Genomic DNA, 24090 nt, shown 5'->3' with positions numbered 1-24090 from the left:
CAATTAGGATGAGGTTTTGGTGTTGGTTTGTAGTTCCCTTTTTTTCTCCAAACACAGGTGTGCATTTCTGCCAAAAAGTTCAAGTTTTGGCTCATCTGTCCACAGAACACTGCCCTAGAAGCATTGTGGAACATCCAAGTGGTCTTTTGCAACCTTGAGACGTGCAGCAATACTTTTTTTGGAGAGCAGTGGTTTTCTCCATGCTGTCATTCCATGAACACCATCCTAGTTTAGTATTTTTTCTTATAATGAATGCATGAACAAACACTTTAGCAAGATCTAAAGCTGTCTGCAATTCTTTTTGCTGCTACCCTTGGATTTTTTTTCACCTCCATCAGCATTGCACATTGTGCTCTTGGTGTGATCTTTGCAGGACACCCACTCCGAGGAAGAATAGCAACAGTACTGAATCTCCTCCGATTTCTCTTACTATGGACTGATGATCACCAAGGTCTTTAGAAATACTTTTGTAGCCTTCCCAGCTTCATGCATCTCTACAATTCTTCTAAGGCCCTCTGAAAGTTGTTTTCATCAAGGCATGGTGCACATAAACAGATCTCTCTTCTGAAGAGCAGGTTCTGTCAGTAACCTGACTTTGTGTGTCTTTTTATAGAGCAGGACACCTCTGCAGCCCACACCTCCAATCCCATCTCATTGATTGGAACACCCACCACTAAATAGCTTCTGTAGAAGGTATTACCCCAGAGGTTCACATTTTTTTGTACCTAGACTGAGATTGTTTAAATGGCGTACTCAGTATTGACGAGATGTACAATTGTTTGTGTGTTATTAGTTTAGGCAGATTGTGTTTCTCTATTATTGTGACTTAGATGAAGACCTGACCACACTTTTTAAGTAATTAACGCAGAAAACCAGGTAGTTGCAAAGGGTTCACAAACTTTTTCTTGCAACTGTATGTCCACCAATATAATGCTCTTGATGCATTTCTGAATCAGGATGCAAGACCAAATATCTGATTAAGCCCAGCCCACAGCTCAGCTTCAGGTGGACAACCAAGGACACAGGCAGACAGTGGAGGGAGTCAATTTCTACATAATGAGTTGTAGTTTTCCTTTCCTTCCATCCCATAAGCCCACCCCACAGAACTTCTACTGGATTTACTGAGAAAATGGTGTCATTTGGCCAATTCAGAACAGGTATAAAATCTCAGTTGAAATCAATAGACTCACGGGTTCTGTACCAGATTTAATCTCACAACGTCCATGAACAGATTCCCCAACAGATTCCTAAGATTTTGCTTCTGAAATTGAACACCAGTTTTGATACCAGGTTTGCATGTATTTAAAGAAGCTAGTTGTTCAGGAACTTATGGAGTCTACCAGTAGCAATCAATCCATAGCATGTCAACATGGTGTACTAAGTTCAAGCCTCAGTATGTGGTTACCATGAACACTGCCCTCGCCAATGCAGAATGATAATGAACTCTATCACCAATTTGACCAAAATCATGGGCTCAAGAAACAGTGACCTTATATTTATAGCTCAATTGCAAGCTAACTGAGCAGTCAGTGAGCTGGAGAGGCTTTTGAGGCAAAGAAACAATTTTATTTTGATTGTTCAGTTTTGGAGTAATGGTTTCTTGCTACAAAGGCAACAATAGTATGTGGGCTGTGAATTGAGATTTGCCATAAAATATTAAAAAAATCTTACCTTATTGTAAAAATCTAGAAGTTCTCTATGGTTAAACTCCACAAAAATGCTTTCTGTATTCTGTATAACAAAAACAAAAGGATTTTTTCATTTTTTAAATATTAGCTACAAAAATGCAACAGTTTATTACACGTATGATAAAAGCAATCAATTTACAGGCAGATGAAAAACTAGTGGAATGAAAGACAAAAGTATTCTGAGAAAAAAATAAAATTAAATTGATTAAATATTTGGCATTTTCCCACATCACTCAGCTGCAGAGAAGTTAATTATTTTTCCAGACATCTTTAAACTTGCAGTGATCAGAACAGTTGTAATGAATACCAGTCTAATCCTCAGAAACGATTGAATTTAGAAAACACCCACAAGGTCAATGGGACATCAAACATCACGAAAATCTGTGAAAATTGTCAGTTAAAACTCATCCTTCTTCTATAAATAACAAACATGGCAGTTTTTAATTCAATTTTCCAGTTATTGATTACATAATGATTTATTATGTCTTACAAATCAATGATAAAGCACATGAAAGCAAGCAGAATTTTTCAGAACAGTGTCTTAATTGGCACAAATCAGCATCTCAACTGTACCCTTAAATCAAATAGAAAGCTACAAAAAGAACATTATATTTTCAAGTTCATTTTTTTGTCATTCAACTGTATACAAGTACAGTATACTGTCAAATGAAAAGACATTCTTCTGCACCAAGGTGCACAACACTGTATGTAAAATAATATTGCCACAAATAAATTAACAAATAATATATTCTAGAATACTGACATTTAGCATAGGGTGCATTTACAACACAAGTCAAAAAGTAATTAGTATAATGCTACTGGCGCTGCATTTAGGTAGCGGTATTCACCCAGAGAGTGATACTGGTGCATCTTGTAAAGATGGAAAATAAATGTCATAAATTCTCGTAATGGCCCATCAGTCCACAGAGCTTTAAAGCTATTTCAGCTTTCACCATGGCTCACCTCCAGGTAGTTTTATATGTGTATAATAATGCTGTGATTTGAAGTTTTGGAAAGCACCCATAAGAACATTTACTGGCAATATTTTACAACTACGATGGGAGTCAATTAGGTAACCTTTTCGTTAACTGCACAATGATTCAACAGCAAATGGTTAACACTTTTAGAGACCTGTATACCAACCATTTAATCTCCTCTAATGACTTTGCCATCTGTATGGTCTCAAAACTTTGTTTCATTCCCTTTGTTTCTTTTTACCAGAAGAAACTATTTTTTTCCAAGTGAAGATATATAGAGTTCGTCCTCCGGCTAGTCACAGAGTCATAGAGTACGACAGCACAGAAACAGGTACTTTGGCCCATCTATAGTCTGTGCCAAACTATTAATCTGGCCAGTTTTACTGACCTGCACCTAGACCATACCCCTCCCTTCCATGTACCTATCCAAATTTCTCTTAAATGTTGAAAGCAAACCTATGTTCACCACTTCTGCTGGCAGCCCATTCCACACTCAAACAACTCTCAGAGTGAGGATCCCCCTCATGTTCCTTTAAACATTTCACCTTTCACCCTTAACCCATGACCTCTAGTTCTCGTCTCACCCAACCTCAGTGGAAAAAGTCTGCTTACATTTACCCTTCCTATGCCCCCTCATAATTGTGTATACCTCTTACTACCTTTAAAATATCTCCAGCTTTTAACAATAATTGAACAAAACCAGTCCCATAATTCCACATCTTTCTGGTTAATGGTAAACCAAACTTGGATCATTTCCTACATTTAACTGAGAAAAAAATTCTTAACACAATGTAATCTTTTATTTTCTGCACAGAAAGCAAGCACAACAGTTTGATTATTTCTAGCTATCACTATAATAGTCATTGGTTTCATCTGAGGAAAGGAGACAAGAGAGGAAGGCCTAGAACTTCAAAAATAATCCCATCAGTTTTCATCTGAAATCCATCCAACCAAAATAAAACTTACATAAACAAACTGATCAAAAAAGATTACTTACATAATTATTGGTGTTAGACTAGAGTTTTATTGTAAGGTGAAGAGTTAGAAACCACAGCAGCAGAGTAATCCCATAGTGGGTGATGTGGAAAGTTCAGCTTTTCACTAATATATAAAGCACCATTGTGAATAAGTAACAATGACCATGGGGATGTTTCCTTATTAAGCTGTTCTGCAGCAACAGTTACCTTCTAATTCTATCTGCTGAACTATAAAGTCAAAGATCCAAGGACTTCTACGTGTCAACAACAGTCAAGGATGGACTCCTTCTTTGTTCAGTTCAACCCATTCTAAAATATTTCACATTTAAATCATTTAAACATGAGTTCATCAAAAGGTGTAGTACAGTTTAATAATACTGAAACTTTCATTGTGTTTAACTTCCACATTTTTGTTTTCCTGTGAAAGAATGCTGAAGTTGTCATGATATGCCAACATGGAACACTACCAGAAATTGAAACAGTCCCACGTAAACAGACAAGAAAGATGGCCCTTAAATGTGGAAAGAGTTGTTGTGGAGGTCCATAATTTAAAGAGATGTACATAACATTATATCAATTACATGACAGAGAAAAACCTAGAAGTCTTAACTATAATCAAAATGCTGGAACACAATAAAAGTTAGGACATATAATTTCAACAGATTTATTTTCTCAGAAGCTACCCCAATAGAAAATTGTTTACATTCAACAGTACACCCTACCCAAAAACAAATTACACATTTGTTTTGTCCTCTGGACACATTTCAGAGACTACATTCTATCTCTCCCACTACTTCCACAGACACATGCTGTCTTAGTGCAATCAAATCATTAATTCATTGACTGCTACTGTGAACATTTATTTGGTGTACAACCCTCATCTCTCAAGGCCTCAACATCTCAGAGCTATTCCCTGTGTTCTAACCATCTCTCACACATCCCCACCACTTCCCCACATTTAAAAGTTATCTCGTTTTCTCACTTCCCCAGTCCTTTGAGGTTGAAGGGACAAATAAATCAACCATGATCAAATGGCAGAGTAGGCATGATGGGCCAAATGGCTTATGGAAGGACCTCAGACCTGAACATTCACTTATTCCTCTTCCGCAGGTGCTGATGGCCCTGTGGTGTTTCCGGCCTTTTTTTTTACCCTCTTTTTAAACTCAAGTCTAAACATTGCCATTTTCTCTCACCACTTCATACTCTGGCCCAAGAGAAAGTGTTTTCCCAAAAGGACATATGTTAATTACTTTAGAAACACAATCATCCTGAATTTCTATCTTGCTCATTAAAAATCCATGCAATTCATATACAACACTAATAACAATAATTTTGAACATTATATTTAATGCCAACAGTCAGATATTTTTTCAGTTCAAGAAAATGCTCTTTAATAGGGTCTTTAAATGCTCTTTAAAATGATTGTGCAGAATTTGGCTGCAGGAGCAGAGATAATTGAAAATGACGACAAGCTGTTATCCAAACCTTCTCCTCACATTATGTGAGGATTATTGGTCAAATGACCATATTAACTTGAGGTATAAAATTGTTTGCTGTTGATCTGGCTGACATGCTCAAGCTGACATTGACTTTGCAGCAACTGAAGAAGGTAACAAGTTAAAGTTCAAGTTTGCTCTTCCTTTTTATTCACCTGGGGACCGAGGAATTGTTGACGGCTCAGCTTGTAAATGATCTCGAGCAATTGACCCAGTGCAGTTCCAGTTAGGAGGAGCTTCTACAGTGCTTCCAGAACTGTGACTTAGCAGTCTATATGACATGTGATTTTATAAGCGCACTCCAGGTAGCGGAGTCTTCAACAATTGCAGTCCTTGTCCTTTTAATGAATAGAGTTTGCAGCTTCACCAGGTGCTGTCGAGGTAGTTTTAGTAAGTTAGTGCAATCTGTCTCAAATTAATTATTGAAGCCAATTTAGGTGATTTATATTGGCTGCAAAAAAAATGCTTAAACTAACAAATGTTGTTCAACTATATTCCCCCCTGAAGATTAACAATCGGAGTAATTATACAAATTAATGGTACAGGAAACAGCCACTAAGAACATTGTGTCAATGGTAGCGGAGAAGTCTAATTTAAGATTAATCCCACTTCACACATCTCAATTCACAGCTTTACAGAATATGGCTCCGCATGGGCTCCTCATATAATTTTAGGTGCCTACATAACAAAACGTAAAGACTACTGATGCCAAGTAGTCATTCTTCCGTAATACGAAACCAACAAGGTTAATCTTTCACAGCTGCAACAATTTTAGATTTGTTTAGTCTACTTCAAGACATTGTCTTCAAAGTACCAGAGACACAACAGCAACTAATCTAATGTTAAGCTAGTCAGTCTTTCTTAAAAAAAAGCTTCACAATTTCAAATCAATGTTTGAGAATACTGATTTGTTGTAGTCTAAAACTGTACTAACTTAGATAGGATTTTTTTGTCAGTAGTGTAGGATGTCTGGCGTTATGGTCCAATACCATGGAGTAATAAGTTGCAAGTTTAAAATCCAACAAGGTAAAAGAAAGAAGGTACAAGTATCCACAATCAGCAAGTGATATACAATAGAGAACCTAAAATTAAAATAGCAAGATAAGATAGGATATTCTATGACAGTTTAAATAAAGAGATTATTTTAATAGTATACAAAATCTGTCATAACTTAGTGCAGGCATCCCATTTAAGCTTCCTGGTCACCTGCACAGCTTTACTGTAGTTAGCTGGTCAAGTCTAAATCAAATAAATTCATAAACAAATATCATTTGAAATGAAGAATCAGGTCTATTTGCAAACAGGTCCTTAAATTAGAATTTAAATGAGCTTTGAATTCAGTTAAATCTGAAGAAACTTGGAGGCCATTTATTCAACATTTTCATATGATGTAAGCTGACCTTTTCCGAATCCTTCTCAATAACTTTTTGTTTGTGTATAGAGGAGCAGAGTTAATGACAAATAATGATTTTAACCGATGAAACATGGCAGCCCAGCTTTTGTTTGTTTTGTTTTTATTTTGTTTTTTTTAGTTTAGGGGGATTTTCTTTTCCGTAAAAAAACTTTTTTCTTTGAGTCTTTTTCATGTTTAGTTACTAAGAGATTGAGAGGCTTAAATTACATGCTACTCAGAGTCTGTTTCTGTATACGTTAACCGTTATTAATGTAATCCCGATCTCCTTGTATCATTATCGTTGTTATGTTTATCTACTCGAAACTCAATATAAAAGATTGATAAAGAAAAATAATTTAAATGAGTTTGATTAAATGCATTGTTTAGATAAAATTGCAAGACCATGTTATATTTGTGTCCAGCATCACAACATAAATTTGGGTAAAATATTCCTATATCAATCTCTGACACATATCCTTGGACAAGGGAGACAATTAGTATAGGTTAAAAACTCCCACATTTTGATGCATATTTCCAAGTAATCTCTGGATAGAATTCAGTAATAATGTTATAGTGATGCATTTCACTTTATTTTGGTATAACTGTAGAGGTAGGTGTTGATTAGGCAATATAAGAGTCACATAGCAGACCCACTCCCATCTCCATCTCTTTCGAGTGCAGCTTATGTGTTGTCCACGGACAGATTTCTAGGTCCTTTGTTCAAAACTGAAGCGATCTAAGCCTAGCTGTCTTCATTTCTGTGCCAGTTTCTCCTCACTAAATTGGTACACAAGCTGCTGGTGAATCTGAAAGCAAATAAGTCGTGCCTGGATAGGGTGCACTGGACACCATTCTAAAGAATAATAATGTTTGCTGATACTTTAATCACTCAACAGCGACATCTGTGTTTTCAGTTGATGGATTGGTAGAGCAGGCTTGATAGGTAAAATGCCTAATTCTGCCCCCATATCTAATGGGTCTTATGTCTTGCCCAGAATTCCTTCCCAATTCTTCTTCAGTTCAACTGTCGTCATCAGAATGTATTTGCTTTAATTTTTACCTTATGACATAGTGTCAAATTTTGTTCAAAAATTGTTCCTGTGGAAAAGCATGGGAGATTTTATTCAGTTAGAGGAGCTCTATCAATTCAACTTGTTGTTACTGATGTTTCTAAAAGAGAATGATTACTTGATCTACGCAGTGAAGGCTGATACAATATTATCAGGAAAGAAGCAGAATAGATAAGAAAAGCAAATGACAAGAAACATAATAGTATTTTTAATTATGTGAGGCATAAGCTGATGCTTGCAGTCTTTTATTTCCAAAATCAATACTTATCAATGGAATGGGAACTGTAGAATTATAGAGAAATTATAGGACGAAGTGCAAAGAACCACTCCTGCAATAATAGGACAAATCTAAATTATAGTGGAAACAGATGCAGTGAAGGGTTAATTATAAAGGCAACAATTATACTTCATTAAAATAAATGAAAGAAGATGAAACAGCCCATTTAAAAATATGGTTACAGTTAATCCACAGCAAAGGGAGTTGTGCTTTTGCAAACTGGTTTTGTGGGCCGGTCTCATGAACAATCCTCCAGCTTTGTTCATGCCAAAGGACCCTGAAATAGAGCAGTGTGTGGTCCACATAATCACCACTTTGATGCCATAGAGACTGGATTGCAGGTTTTAATGCTATTTTCACATAATTGGATTGGAGATAGATTGTCAGCATTATCTATCCAACATTGGTAACATTACTTGTTCAAACATGACAACTTTACTTCAAAATGAACTTGGCATGCATTTCTGATTTTTCTTTCATTCGCACACAGTTTGAAAAAGTTAGTCAAGGATTCACAGATCCCAAATGATCTTATACCCAAATATATCCGTGTGCTTCTCATCCACAATTGGGAAATTTAAATGTAGGCTTAAAGCACCATGGAGCATGACTACTATGCAGTCATTTTGCAAAAAAACATACCGTAGTAACATTTTACTCTTTTATCAATAAAAAAATAACAACTACTGGAGTCAATCATTCACAGGCATTTGTCTCTACTGAGGGACTGATGCAAACCAGCTTAGGGAGGAAAATATTCTCTCTTTGCAGAGCAATTTTTAAGCAGACATTTCCTTTATAGCCTGGAATTTTTTTGATTTATGAGAGCTCACAACACATCCTATTACTGCTCTCAAGTGAAGAACTTTGGGAATGATGGTTACCTACATTTAAAGTCCTAAATAGTATGGGTCACATTTATTGTAATCTTTGTCCATTATAGAAACCAGAACATTGCCTTTCACCTTCCTTTGCACTTCAAGCAAACTCTCAAGTGAAAGTCAAGAGACAACCTGATTCCTACAATATGTGAAGGGTAATAGCGAAGAAGGAAAAAAAATTCAGATGGTGGATATGTGAAATAAAAGCAGAATTAGAGTTCTAATGGAAGGTCATCAACCTAAAATATTAATAGTTTCCATAGATACTGTACAATCCAGAATACTGCCAATTTCATTCTTAAAAAATTTTATGCAAGGGATATTATTTGACCTACATGCAATGCACCATTAAAGGTCACAAGAGTCAAGATTCAAGATTGTTCAACGTCACAAGTTACTTGTACACAAGTGTAGAAGAGAATGAAATAATTGTTACTCCAGATCCGATGCAGCACAAAAAAAAACACAGTAAGATAAATAACACAAGAATCAAAAACACACAATAAATATAAATGTTGTTCGTAAGGAGATTGTACGCTCTCCCTGTGAATGCATGGGTTTCCTCCAGGTGGTCGGGTTTAAAGACTTATTGTTTGGTAGGATAATTGGTCATTGTAAACTGTCCTGTGGCTAGGCTAGGGTTAAATCACAGCTCAAAGGGCCAGAGGGTCTATTCCAATGCTACATCGAAATAAACAAGATAGTTTATATATATATATATATATAGATTGATTGTATGTACTGTACATAAAGTGACACTGGGTATGGAGTTTCTGTACATCAGGTGACTCGTGACAGGAAATGTTAAAGTAGTAAACACAAAGTTGGTAGGCTGGACCCAGTGATGCGTTAGGCAGTTTTGACTACCCAGTGTACAGCCTTTCTGCCTGCTGGAGCGCAGTTTCTATTCCATGCAGTGATGCCGAATGTTAAATGCTCTCTACTGTGCATCTGTAGAAGGTTGAGAGTTTGATGTGCGTTGTCCAGCTCTCTTCAGCCTCCTCAGAATGTAGAGGTACTGGTGAGCTTTCGTGGTTGAGTAGGAATCCCGAGAGGCTGTGCAAGATGTACACTCCAGGAGTTTGAAACTGCTCAGTTTCCGTTGCTGGTGTGAGTGGTGCAAGTGATAACCATTTCCTTGTCTTGCTGACATTGAGGGAGAGGTTATTTTCCTGGCATGAGGCCTCAAGCTCTTTCATCTCCTCTCTGTTGGTCATCTCATTGTTATTGGTGATGAGCCTCACCACTGTCCTGTCATCGAGGAACTTGACTACGTGATTACCTGACTTTCTGTCCATGCAAATTGTGTGCAAGTAGAGTGTATAGCAGTGGGCTCAGCACACAGGTGGGGGAGGGAGGAGAGGTTGCACAAAATCTCATTGTCCGGTGAACATACAGTCTGGGAATTATTTTGATACATTCTATTATAAATGGCTAAAGAACTGAAATGCCAGGAAAATACTCATTATGATGATTTTAACTATACTAGACAGCAGGGTAATCCATAAAAAGTTTACCAAAATCTTTGAGAGGAACTTTATTATCTTATTCAAACTACTAACAGAGTACTGAAGGCAGATGGCAAGCAGATGAACAGGAGAAAGAAGATGAGAAGGGGTGGAAGAGGGAAAATAAGGAACAGGAATGAATACCTTGAACATACAGCATGAAAGGAGAGGAATTAATACAATAAACACAAAGACCTTTTCAAATCACAAATACTCATTATTGAGATGAATTTGCAATAACTGGTCTGATATACAAGAAGAATCCATCAAAAGTATAAAGCCTGAACATTTCTAAAGAGAACCTTTACATTTTTTAATCCCTCTCACAAGGACTCAAAACGAGTCAGTGCTGTGGTTTGCTTCGCGATCCATCAAGTTTAACAACGAAACCCGGGGGTTGGAAATAAAAATCACACCTTTTGATTTAAGCGAAAGGAAAAAATGTGATGCCCTCCAGGCTGTAGATGACAAAATGATTGGAGAACATTTGAAATTTCAACATAACTGAGGCCAATAAAGTTATTTATATAGGTGCTAAATATGTAATTTTAACAGCTGAAAGCTCTTTACCACCTCGCTGCCTACTGGTACTTGACATCCTTACAACGTGCTAGTAACAATACATTGTTGTTATCATATTGGGAACACCTCAGCTAATTCCATAGCCCAAGGCTACTGGCAATATTTTAAACTATCAAATGAGAAGATTTGATTTAACTTAATCGCACACTCAAGTTTACATAATCATTGCTGATAACTGCAGAAACCATCTGTTCTCTTGAAAATCAAGATTCTAATATACTTAATGCATATAATCAACATAATTTACTGCACAGAAAGTAGTTAAGGAAAAACAGCAATTTATTCATAAGAATATTTTGGTCTAGAAATTAATCTACTCAGAAATCGGAGAGCTGGAACAGCAATGCATTAGCACTGTTTTGTTTTTGAGTTGCAGAAAGGTTACAGTCTTCAATTATGACCTTTTATCTCCTACAGGGACTGTGTGATTTCAAACAACCACCCCCCACTACCGCCACAAACAGAACTAGAGGGAAAAAATGAAGAGTAAAGAATCAATATCTTGTGTAGCAATAAGACACAACTACCAACTTGGCCACCCGTGTGCAACCACATAGTTCCAGTGTTGATGAATCCTGCTCATTCTGGCACAACATTTGTAAGAGTGTTCTTGCAATTAACATAGCCGCAAAAAAACACAGGGAATGAGATCCACGACACAAAAGAGGCCCTTGGTGACAGAACAGTGCAAGAATCCATTGGGGGCTACAGCTAAACACCACAAGCAAAAGATGGCCCAGATCATAGCTTCAAGGAGTAAAACCCCAAGGAACATGGGGACATGTAGGGAGGAATACCATGACCTCAAAAAATACAAGATGAGGCCCTAACATTCATGTTACTAATCTAACATGTTATAGCCTTTAGTTCCAACACTATGGCCATTCAAGTCAGTACTTCACACTCCCCCCACAATCTTGGCCCTAGAATGATAGCCCCCTGTCAGCTAGCCACAGACATGTACAAACTGATTGAGCAAGGCAATCACTGGGAATCCACTTCACTAACCGGCTCCATTTTACAGAAAGGGTGCAAACTTTTGATTCTTTAGCCAAATAAAAAGTCATCAAGATATACTTATAAAGCTGTGATTTTGTCTTTTAATTTTTTTTCCTTTCAACAGCTGTTGAAACACGAACAATTGCGCAGCCTACCAACCAAATGCATTTGGTTGAAATTCAATGTTCATACCACTGGATTGTAGACAATCAGTTTTTGTAGTCTTCATTTAGCCTACAGCTGCAACTCCTCTCTATCCACCATCAAGACCTTAAACAGGCCTTCCAGGCAAAATGGAGATTTATAAGCACCTGCTCCAACCTTCCCTACTGTACTCCGTGCTCTTATTGTGGCCTCCTCTGTATCAGCAAGGTCAAGTGATAACTGAGTAGCCATTTTGCAGAGCACCTGCACTCTGTTTGTATTGGCCATCCTGATTTCCCATTGCACGTCATTCCCTTCCCATTCCCACACCAACCTGTTCAGCTTTGGCCTTCTCCACAACAATGGCAATGTACCTCTTCTGTGCTAATTAAAAACATAGCAAATGAGCTCCAAGTCCTCACTCCCAGGTCGACAGGACAAGCAAGGAATCAACCAGGTATATATCTATTTTATAATTATTCCATGCTTTTCAACCACTTTGAAATGACTCATTTCAGTCACTTTTCCACAAAGGCCTCATTGTGTGCTATTGTTTTTGTCCCTATCAATGAAGGGAAAGGGGTTAAAAAACTCAGGAGCCTGTGGTCAACATGGAGTCAGAAGGATACTTTGCATTGTTATATGAAGTCTTGCCAAACACCAGTTCAGATACATCTACCGTGAAGGCACATTCCACAAGAAGAGAGGAGATCCACCATGCTAGCCTGCCATAAAACAAGTCAACGAAGCAGTGCTGACAGGATGAATCATACGGGGTACAAGGGAAATACATTCCAGACAAGGTTAGAAAAGATGCATCTCACAATGCTTAAAAAGTTGCCTGATAGTCCAAATGCACAAGACGATAAGCAGCATTGAGTCCTTAGCTAACATTTCACAGAACATCACACAGAGCCACAAGAGCATCAATTATACAATATTAATCATCTAAAGCTGAAATTAAAAGGTGGCACATTGTCAAATTCCTTCTTTTGTAGTGCAGAATGTTTTAACATCTTTGCTTACAACTCAAAGTAACAGGACAGATTGAAAGCAATCCTTACTACCCACTTCAGTTATTAATATGTCAAGTTGAAGAGGGTGGAGAATGCAAATTCAAGAAACCTTAGTAGAGGAAAAGAAACAAAAGCAATGCAATTCAGGTTTGCAAGACAAGCACAGTATTAACAACATCAATCCAACACAGCAAGTTGGTGATTTATTTCAAGATGGCTTCAAGTATTTTGCTGATCACATCTGATATTCTACTGACTTCATTAAAAAAAAACCCTTATACCGTTCAAAGAAATCAGGACTATCCAAAAGAAAAAGAATCCTCATCTCAAATGTTTAATTAATTTCACAGCATGCAGTATTTTTTCATGAATTCTATTCTGGGTGCTAGTTATCTCTAATTAAATACTTAACACATCTTACTGCAACATTTTTGCTATTGACAAATACAACTATTTGCATATCTTGTAAACAGGTGGGAGTAATTCATTAAAGGCAAAATAATTTAAATTCATACACTGTGCATCAGAGATTCAAATTAACGACTGCCTACAGTTACTGAGAATTTGTCAAGAAAACTAAATTTTCTCAAAAATATACAAAGAAGAGACGCATAATTGTATCTAAGGCATATATTCAGTGGGCACTTTATTAGGTACACCTGCTCGTTAATGCAAATATCTAATCAGCCAATCATGTGTCAGCAACTCAATGCAGAAAAGCAAGCCGATATGGTCCAGAAGTTCAGTTGATCAAACATCAGAATGGGGAAGAAATGTGATCTAAGTGACTTTGACTGTGGGATGATTGGTGGTGCCAGAGAGGGTAACTTGCACATCGCAGAAACTGCTGATCTCTTGGGATATTCACATATAGTCTCTACAGTTTACAGAGAATGGTACAAATAACAAAAAAAAATTCAGTGTTCAACAAGACAAAAACTTGAACCAGTCTGGAGTATGGCCAGACTGGTTCAAGCTGACAGGAGGCAACAGTAACTCAAATAACCACACGTTGCAACAGTGGTGTGCAGAAGAGCATCTCTGAATGCACAACCTTGAAGTGGATAAAGAAGCAGCAGAAGACCACAAATATACACATACAGAAGGTACCTAATAAAGGGGCCAGTGAATGTATATTCCATGTATTTTGAAATTGATTCAAAGATCTGAAAAATCTGCAATTCCAGCATATTGTGCATTCCATCCCCACCTCCCAACAATGATGAAGACCCTTTTATGAAACTCATAAAACTCAATCATAAAGCAGAGGCAGGATCCTTAAAAGTCAGGACAATACATCTTCAGCCTTGCATTAGATGAGCAAAACTTGAATATTATATTCACCCATGAATTCATCTAAACATCTTCACACTGAACTCAAAGGTATAAAACATTTATTATTACAAGAAGTGGAAGTCAGAATTTAGCGATATAATCGGACATAGAGGATGGTGTAAGTATTACCTATTAAAATGCAAATCAGGCACTTTATTGCAGCATGCCCACACTTTAACATTGCTCCAAATGGTATTGAATATCCAAAAGAATGATAAGTATACCCCAGGCACAGGAGGAATGGGTCATAAATTGTTTCCCTACCATAGCTCTAGAAAAAAGAAACTTTATCTCAGTCAAAAACTGTACCTAAAGATTGTCAGAATATGCTATTGTATCTGATAGAACTAGAGCATACTTGAAGATCTAAAGGAAGATGGGGGAAAAAAAGACAGAAGTAGAAGAAGCAATTGTGGGAAAATTACTTGAATATATATTCAAAGAAAAAGCAAATGAACGCTTTGAGAGATTGGTATGTGGGAAAGGCAGATCATGTCTAACCAGTAATCAGTTTTTGAAGAGATAATGAGAATGCTGGGCAGGGAAGTTTCTAGCATGTTGTTTTTGCAGACTTCCAAAAGGAATTTGATAAAACTCTATACTAGAGATTATTGTTAAAGAATAGGTTGAAGCTTAGAAAGTCACTGACTGAATGGATTTGACAACTGGGGTTGCAGCTTTTCATTAAATAAATGAATACCACAATGAAGAAATGGATGAGGACAGAGAGAAAGACTGATTCCAATCAGCCATGATGCAACAAGCGACCTCCTCCTGCGCCTTCAGGGAGTACAATTCTACAGCTACCCATCCAAACTTACAGATGACACTAAGAGGTACAGTAAAGAAAAAATGGCACCACTTCTTGGTGCTTAAGAGTGGCAGAACAATGGCAAATATTGAGAGTAACCATTAAACAGTGAAAATGAAATGAAGCATTTTCCTCTCAGTAACAGATTTAGTAGAAGATCAGGACAAAGGTATTTAGATACCTGTATAGTGACATTAGCAACACTACCGTGCAAATATAAAATTGAAATAAATTGTTGATCTTAATCTCAAATATTGAATCCTAAAGTAAGAAAAGGTCAATTGTGTAAAACCTTAACAAAATCCCACTCAGAGTACAATGTTCGTTCCTGAATGGCACACCTCAGTAAAAATACACGAACATGAGAAATTAATCATGTACTGGATCTGCCCTAGTCTAGAGAAATTTTGGAGAGATGTTTTCCCAACCTTATCCCGTATTCTGAATTCCCACTTAGAACCTAACCCTCTGATTGCTCTTTTTGGTTCCTTGGGTGAGACAGATACACATCTGAGTCCGACTAAGCATTGAACATTATCTTTTGCTTCTCTTCCGGCTAGATGTTTAATTCTTCTTAGGTGGAGAGATGCTGCCCCACCCATGCATGCTTAATGATACTATGTCCTGCTTAGACCTTGAAAAAATTCACTACTCACTTCTTAATTCGGACATAAAGTTTCATAAGGTGTGAGGGCCTTTTCTGGAATATTTTCAAAGTTTTTCCTTAGATTAAGTTTTTTTTTCAGTCCCTTACTTTCAGCTTTTTTTTTCTTGGCAGTAGGCATTATTATCTTTTGTTCTTATTTTCATGTACAGGTTTGGGGGTTTGAATGTTCTGATTTATATTTCCTATATTTTGCTGTGGTTGGTCTGGAATTTTTTTTCTCTTGCAGGGGGGGGTGGGTACTAACTTTACATAACTTTAGTTTGGGTGCTTTTTTATCATTATTTTGAATCATATTATCATTGTATGTTTCTTGCACTGTATTAATCTCTTATTTTGGTCTTGGGTTTTTTGTTGTTGTAGTGTTGTAGAAATGCATTAAAAAATCAATTAAAAAAAAGAAGAAAGAAATTAATCAGAATTTTACCAGACTTACAGAATTAAATTAAGAAGACAGGTGGTATCTGTGAGTGGAAGACAATGTGGAATATAATTGAAGCATACAAAATGATAAAATAACTTTCAAAGATTAGTTAAGAGAAACCAAATTCAACTAATCCCTTCTGTTTCTATATCTGCTTCCACCAACACTCCTGGCAGTACATTAATTCCAGGCACCTACAAAAAGTCATTGTTAAAAAGCTTGGTCCAGTGGCCTCTTTTATAAAAGTTGTCTCTTTTAAACATTGTTCCTCTCACCTTAATGCTATGCCCTCTAGTATTTTACATTTGGGAAAACCATTTGACCATCTACCCTGTCTATGCCTTTCACAGCCTTTCAACTTCTAATGCTTCATAGAAAACCACTTATTCACCAGGGAGAAGTGAGGGTAGGAAGTACAGTGGGCCCTCCTTATCCTCGGGGGATTGGTTCCGGGATCCCCCCGCGGATACCAAAAAACACGGATGCTCAAGTCCCTTATTTAACTTGTCTCAGTGCGGTGGACATTAGGACCCGGCGGTGTAGCTCTAAATCTGCAGTGTTTATGTTCATGAAAATAGTGACGATCATAATTGAAAATAAAGTGGAAGTAATCAAGCGATCAGAAAGAGGTGAAACGCCATCAGTCATTGGAAAAGCGTTAGGCTACAGTCGGTCAACGATCGGAACAATTTTAATGGAGCACGTGAAAGGCCTTGCCCTGATGAAAGCTACACTTATTACTAAGCAATGCAGTGGTTTAATTATTGAAATACATACATTTCTTAGGTGTTTTATATGCACAGAAAGGTAAAATATATACTATATACTAAGACAAACATTTGACTAACTGACGCTAAATAATACTGGATGTACCTGTTCCAACTTCAAATCCCACTTAAAGACTGACTCAGTAACGGTACTTGTTCATAACCCGGGGACTGCTTGTACTTTAAAATCATCTCTAGATTTCTTATAATACCCAATACAATGTAAATGCTATGTGAATAGTTGTTATACTGTATTGTTTAGGGAATAATGGCAAGAAAAAATAGTCTGTACATGTTCAAACAGTGAATGCTGGAGAGAGAACTTCTAGGTTTTCCCAATCCGTGGTTGGTTGAATCCGCGCATGCGGAATCTGCGGATAAGGAGGGCCGACTGTACCTGTTCCGCTCTGTGGGCAGTAAAAATATGAAACAAAGGTAAGATCAAAGGGTAAAGGAGAAAGGCAGGTAAAGGGGACCAAGGTACAGATCAGTCATGATTCTGACAGCAGTGATCAATGGACTTGAAGAATGAATGAACCACTGGTGTTTCTCTGATCTTTATTCTGTACTCACCATGTCTAATCTGGAAAGCTTGATGTAATAGTGGATTCAAAAAAAGCATTCAACACCTCAATGTCTTCTAATGAGTATAAATATCTCCATAAAACTAATTTATGACTTCTGAAGTCAAAGCAGGTAAAATATAGTGTCTAGGGGTTAGAATGCTAGCCACAAACCAAGATGTCACAATGCAAAATAGAACAATTGCACTTTCAAATGACAGAATTTTCTACGTCAGCAGTGGCTCAAGGGTCATATTAGACCCCCAATCTGATAGACTGACCTATAAAACTCCAGAATCACAGTCTCACTCACTTGTCTACTCCTGCTAGTTCTTTACAATTTTGTGGGCCTAGAGTTTACAAAGGAGCAAATTGTTCATTCCACATGGGTAGATCGATTGCAAATCTGAATATTTTGCAGACATATTGCTAATCATTCTTGCCAGTCGCCTGTCCACTAATCTCATTCTTACCCAAAGCCTGTCCATTGGTGCGATTTTCTTCAGATAAATTGTACCCTTAGATTTACCAACTGATCAAAACTATCAAAGAAATTGACTATTTGTCAACTTGCTTAACGTTCACAACCTTTTTAGCCTAGAGTAACCTACAATAAAAAAGCTTAGAAAATTTCATAAAATTATTGTTCAAGAACAGAGGCTATATTTGAAGCATTTGCTAACCATACATGGATATATACATATACATAAGGCATTCCCAGCAAAAGTGGTTAACGTTATGCTTATCACCCACATGTTAATGATCAGTTCAGAGAAAAAGAAATGGTTACAGAAACATGAACATGTGAAGACACTAAGACAAAGTTTTTTAAACAAGTTTATCTGAATAACAGAACATTCACCAACATTCTCTTCCTCACAAGCAGTCTTCTCCATTCCACTGAATGGGCTCACTGTTCAAGAGCCAGGTTTAAACTGGCACAACTTCAGTGGATAGAATTCCCAAAGCAATACTTGGGAAGCCTGTGGAGGATCGTGCTCACTATTAGGAAAACCTCTTGCAATTTGTGGTGGAAAATTCTGGCCACATCATTCTTCTGAAGCTGTTAATCCTGCAATGCATAAAGATTAGCCTGCCAACCATTGTGCATGCTAATTAAATGCAGAGCTCCTGTTAAAGTTAGATCTTTGCATGCTTTTATGGTCCCTGTTGTTAGGTTAATCCACAAAGATGATGTACATGTTTGCAGCTGACAAAGGAGTGGTCATTTATTGGGTGTGAACAATTGTTGTCTTTTCGCAATTGCCCATTTTAAAATTGAGAAGTCTGTCCAGGTTTACTCCAGCAATAACAAAAGCTGAATATTACATAACTTGTAGGATAACATAGGTGATAAATCTTGCACTTCATGGGGATGGAAACTGTGCTTTTAATAGGCATGGCAAAATTATCTCAGTACTTAGTAGCTGATAAAATCAATTCAAATGTGCCAGTGATGTAATCAATTTTAGTGTTTTGCCAGTAAACTGGATGTCCTGCACTAGATAATGTCAAATACCATTTAAGAAGTTTGAGCTGTATTCATCCAGGTAAGTGAACTGTATTCCATTACACTTCTGATCTTTTTTCGGTCAAAAGATTTGGAGGGGTCTAGGCTAAGGTGGTGGTACTAGAAGACAATTAGCAAGGAACTTGCCACAGGAAAACAAGCCTGTAACCTATAGTTGAGCCATACCTCATACGTGCCTAGTTATGATGATAATGCTACTGAAAAGCAAGGATTGATAGTTAGGCTTGTTGGAGATGATCATTCTGCTTTTTCGTTGCTAGTCCTTCAGGAACAAGAATGATTTGATCTTGTTCAAATTTTGTATATCCTGATGTGGCCAATATTTCCACAGGTAGTGGCTTGTAGAGCACACTGCAGTTGATTAAGCAGTGTGCTCTGAACATGCCCTGAGGTTCTCAATGCACAGGCAGAGCTTCCCAGAACTCAGTGGTGAGACTGTCAGGAGAATGGGCCTTATGTACTGTTGTACAGTGTTCTGTACAACAGTAATTATGTGGCTTAAGTAGCACCAAAGCAACTAGTCATGAGCTGCATTAAAACTTAAGCAGTTACAAATACAAATGAGCATTGTGCAATCTGCTGCAAGAATACCCACTTCTAACTTTATCATAAGACCATAAGATACAGGGGCAGAATTAGGCCATTTTGACCCATCGAGTCTGCTCTGCCATTTGATCATGGCTGATGCATTTTTCCTTTCAGCCCCAATCTCCTGCCTTCTCCCCGTATTCCTTCATGCCCTGACCAATCAAAAATCATGAAGGGAAGATATTGACTATAGCTGGAACAGTGTCGAGAAACTCCAGCAGTGCCATTGTGAAGTGAAGTGAACCCCAACCATCCTCTATAGTGCTAAATGCATGTTCAGTGAACGCAGAGATTTCCCCCCGTTTCTCACTGATCTGTCCTACCCAAGCTCCATAACAATACATTCCATTTCCCTTGCTTCTTCATTTCAAACTGTACATTCAATATTTGAACAAAGGTTGTACTGAGGTCTGGAATCACGCAGTCCTACAAAAATCCAAACCAAACAATGATGACCTAATTATTTTTGAACATGGCATGTGTTGCCAGCTTCAGCAACACCATCTATTGCTTTGATGTCTGAGAGTAAATTAGTACAAAGTATAAAGTAAATTTATCATCAAAGTACAAAATTAGTATTAAAATTAGTGGTGCAGCATTAGGTAGATTGGAATAATTAATCTGATAACTTTTTTAGGAACATTAGAGTAAAAATTTGCAGACCATAAACATACTGTACTTGAACTGCACTGTTGAAAAAAGAATCACCTTGTTTTGTTTAGTACTAAAAGATCCACTTTTAGGCATCTTGTAACTACCATCAAGCTTGCTTATCATTTTCCAGATGCAGTTAGCAGTACCAATAACTTAGTTGGTAATATATTTCCTCCCCATTTAGGGAAGTATTGGCTCAAATTACACTCCAGATACTCAAGCACAGAAAAGACCAATACATTATTGCATTCTCAGAAAATACCATCTTTAGGATGAGACATTTCAACTGAGACCGACTGCTCTTTCAGGTCACAAAAGGTCACATGCTGCTATTTTAAAGCTGAGGAGTTATCTCAGTTGTCCTTGCTGACGTATGTTCCTCAATTAACATCATTAAAACAGATTATCCTGTCATTATTGCATTGCTCTTTATGAGAGGTTGCTTACCTGCATTGCAACAGTGACTATGATTCAAAATGCGATACTCTTTGGCTGTATTGGACAGCGAGTAAAGCTATCAAAGCTTGCAGCAGGATCTGGACCAGCTGGAAAAATAGGCTGAAAAATACCCTAAAACAGATGGAATTTAATGCAGGCAATCGTGAGGTGTTGCACTTTAGGAGGACACACCAGAGTGGGACTTGCACAATGAACAGTAATGCATTGGGCAGTGCAATAGAACAAAGGGATAGAACATAGATCAGTATAGCGTAGGAAGAGGCCCTTCAGCCCACAGAGTAATGCCAAACTAATTAAATTAGTAATCAAATGGCCAACTATCAGACCTCTATCAGATCTCCCTACAGACAAAACAACTGCAGTTTGTCCTACTTCTCATTTTAGCACATGCCCTCTAAACCTAACAGCATCCCGGTAAACCTTTTCTACACCCTCTCCACAGCTTCGACATCCTTCCTATAATGGGGTGACCAGAACTGTATGCAATACTCCTGATGCAGCTATCTAGAGGTTTATAAAGCTGCAATGCAACTTGCTGACCTTTTAAGCACAATGCCTCGACTAATAAAGGCAAGCATGCCACATGCTTTCTTAACCACACTATCAACCTGTGTAGCCACTTTCAGGGAGCTGTGACCATAGATCCCAAGATCCCTCTGCTCATCAACACTGTTCAGAGTCTTGCCGTAACAGTAAACTGTCTCTTTACATTTGACCTATCAAGGTGCTACACTTCACATTTGGCCAGGTTAAACTCTATCTGCTATTTCTCTGCCCATATCTGCAACTGATCTATATCCTGCTGTAATCTTTGCCAGTCTTCTACGCTATCCACAACACCACCAATATTCATGTCATCCAAGACATTTATATACATCACACACAGCAGAGGTCCCTGTACAGATCCCTGCAGAATACCATTAATCACAGACCTCCAGCTGAAATAAGTTCGTTCACCCATTACCCTCTTTCTCTATGGGCAAGCTAGTTCTGAATTCAAATGGCCAATGCACTATGGATCCCATGCATCTCAATCTTCTGGATGATCCTCCACAGGAACCTTATCAAACACCGAAGTAAAATCCACATTGACAACATTCACCGCTCTACCTTCATTAATCATCCTCACCACCTCATCAAACACTCAATCACGTTAGTAAGATGACTTTTCCGGCACAAAGCCATGCTGTCTCTCCCTAATTAGGCCATGGTTTTCCAAATGCTGATAATTCCTATCCCTAAGAATGATCTCCAGTAACTTCCCTACCACTGACATGAGACTCACCAGTCTATGTTTCCAGGATTATCCTTGGACCCCTCTTGAATACTGGAACAACATTAGCTACTCACCAGTTCTCTAGGACCTTGGCTGTCGCTAGAAAGGACATAAAGATACTGGTCAAGGCTCCAGCAATCACTTCTCCTGCCTCTCTCAATAACCTGGGATTTATTCCATCAGGATAAGTGGGAACTTATCCACCTTAATACTCTTTAAGATTCCTAACTCTCCCTCTTCCTTTACCTCAAAATGCCCAGACATCTGGCAAATACATCTGGCACTAATCACCCTATCCTTTATGTTCTTCTCCTTGGAAAATACTGATGAAAAGTACTCATAAGGACCTCATCCACATCCTCTGCATTCAAGCAAATGTTTTCCTCTTAATCTTTGAGTCATTCTACCCTCAATCTAGTTACCCTCTTGCTCCTGATGTATGTATAGAATGCCTTGGGATTCTCTTTAATCCTACCTGCCAAGGATTTTTCATAGCCCCTGGTATTTCCTAATTTTCTTCTTCAATTCTTTTCACCTTTTTTATAATCCCCAAGGGCTCTATTTGATTCTAGTTTCCTAAATTTTGCATAATTTTCCTTTTTCTTCCTGACTAAATTCATCACCTCCCTCAACATCCAAGGTAACCTTACCTTGCTATCCTTCTGGTCAGAACATACCTACCTGTCTGTACTCTATGCAGTTGGTCTTTGAACACCCAACATATGTCAGACGTGGTCTTGCCCAAAAACAGCTGTTTCCAATCAGTGCATTCTAGTTCCCGCCCAATGCTCTAATAATTTGCCTTGCTCCAATTTAATATGCTCCTACTTACCCTTATCTTAGCTTTCTTAAAACTTGAGTTGTGGTCACTGTTCCCCAAATACCTGAGTTATAGGGAAACGATGAATAGGTTAGGACTTTATTCTCTGGAGTGTAGGTAGGTGAATGAAGAGAGATTTGATGGAGGTATATAAAATTATGAGAAGGCAAATGTAATTTGGCTTTATCCACTGGGTGAGACTAAAACCACAGGTCACAGGTTAAGGGTGAAAGGTGAATCTGAGGGGTAATCTCTCTATTCAGAGGATGCCATGCATATGGAATGAGCTACCAGTGGAAGCAGTGAACGTGTTCAAATGCAGTATTTGGATAAATACAGTACATGGAAGGGGTACTATGATCCAGGTGCAGGTAATGAGACTAGGCAGAATAACAGTTTGGCTAATGGACCATAAGGGCTGTTTCTGTGCTGTGAGTCCTACACTAAAGTCATGACAAGTATAAAGAGCTTGTCTGTAGACTACCAACTGAAAGTACATGCAGATATGGTTAAAGGACACTGTGGTACTTTCTCCAGTAGTACAAGGTAAATGTCTAATATTAACCATGTCCTTGTCTTTCACATTCACTTGAATCAGAGCAAGTCTTGCACCTTTGTGTATGACCTGTAAAAGGAAAAATATCCAGGTCTGTATCTATGAAATTCTGTTATTTCTACTGTTTCATAGTCCAGCATAAACACCTTACCAGGCAAAAGCAAAGCAGAAAGATAAACAAATTAACTATAAAAATAACTAGTCCACTACAGCTGGAGGATGTGAAGATAGATTACCCTTCAACTCTCTCTCCCATAAACTTGCAGATGGAAACAGCTGGTGACAACTTCACGCCTTTTTCAAGACACTGAATTGGGAATTTACATACAAATTCACACCTGTTTCCTCGTAACTCTACTCAGAACACAATAGACAATGATAGACATTTCCTTTCAAGGATTCTGTATCTATAACAGACATTGATATCAACGCTCATTTCTCACATTTTTCAGAATGCACCGGCAATAAAAAATGTATGTGGATCCTAGTTTTATACTAAATTAATAATTTTTTAAAAACTTAAATTACCTTATATTTTTGAGAAATTTGCAATAAAAATACGCAAATCAAATCTTTTGATGTACTGAAACATAATTTGAAACTTTAAATGATGTCTAACATTACTATTAATAAA

The 24090-nt window shown here is 37.7% G+C and overlaps 1 protein-coding gene across 4 annotated transcripts in view; it reads right to left on the bottom strand.

The window, feature by feature from the left end:
• commd10 (COMM domain containing 10) overlaps positions 1-24090 on the bottom strand; it is a 76659-nt gene that overhangs the window by 4263 nt on the left and 48306 nt on the right. For all 4 annotated transcript variants that reach the window (XM_073068910.1, XM_073068929.1, XM_073068900.1 and 1 more), the window contains exon 6: positions 1672-1731. In XM_073068910.1, the coding sequence (XP_072925011.1) occupies positions 1672-1731 (60 nt within the window). The remainder of the gene's footprint in view (positions 1-1671; positions 1732-24090) is intronic.

The sequence above is a fragment of the Hemitrygon akajei genome, chromosome 2 (genome assembly GCF_048418815.1).
Source record: "Hemitrygon akajei chromosome 2, sHemAka1.3, whole genome shotgun sequence".
Classification (NCBI taxonomy): domain Eukaryota; kingdom Metazoa; phylum Chordata; class Chondrichthyes; order Myliobatiformes; family Dasyatidae; genus Hemitrygon; species Hemitrygon akajei.
Note: the sequence above shows the minus strand (reverse complement) of the source record. Positions and strands in the feature narration are given on the sequence as shown.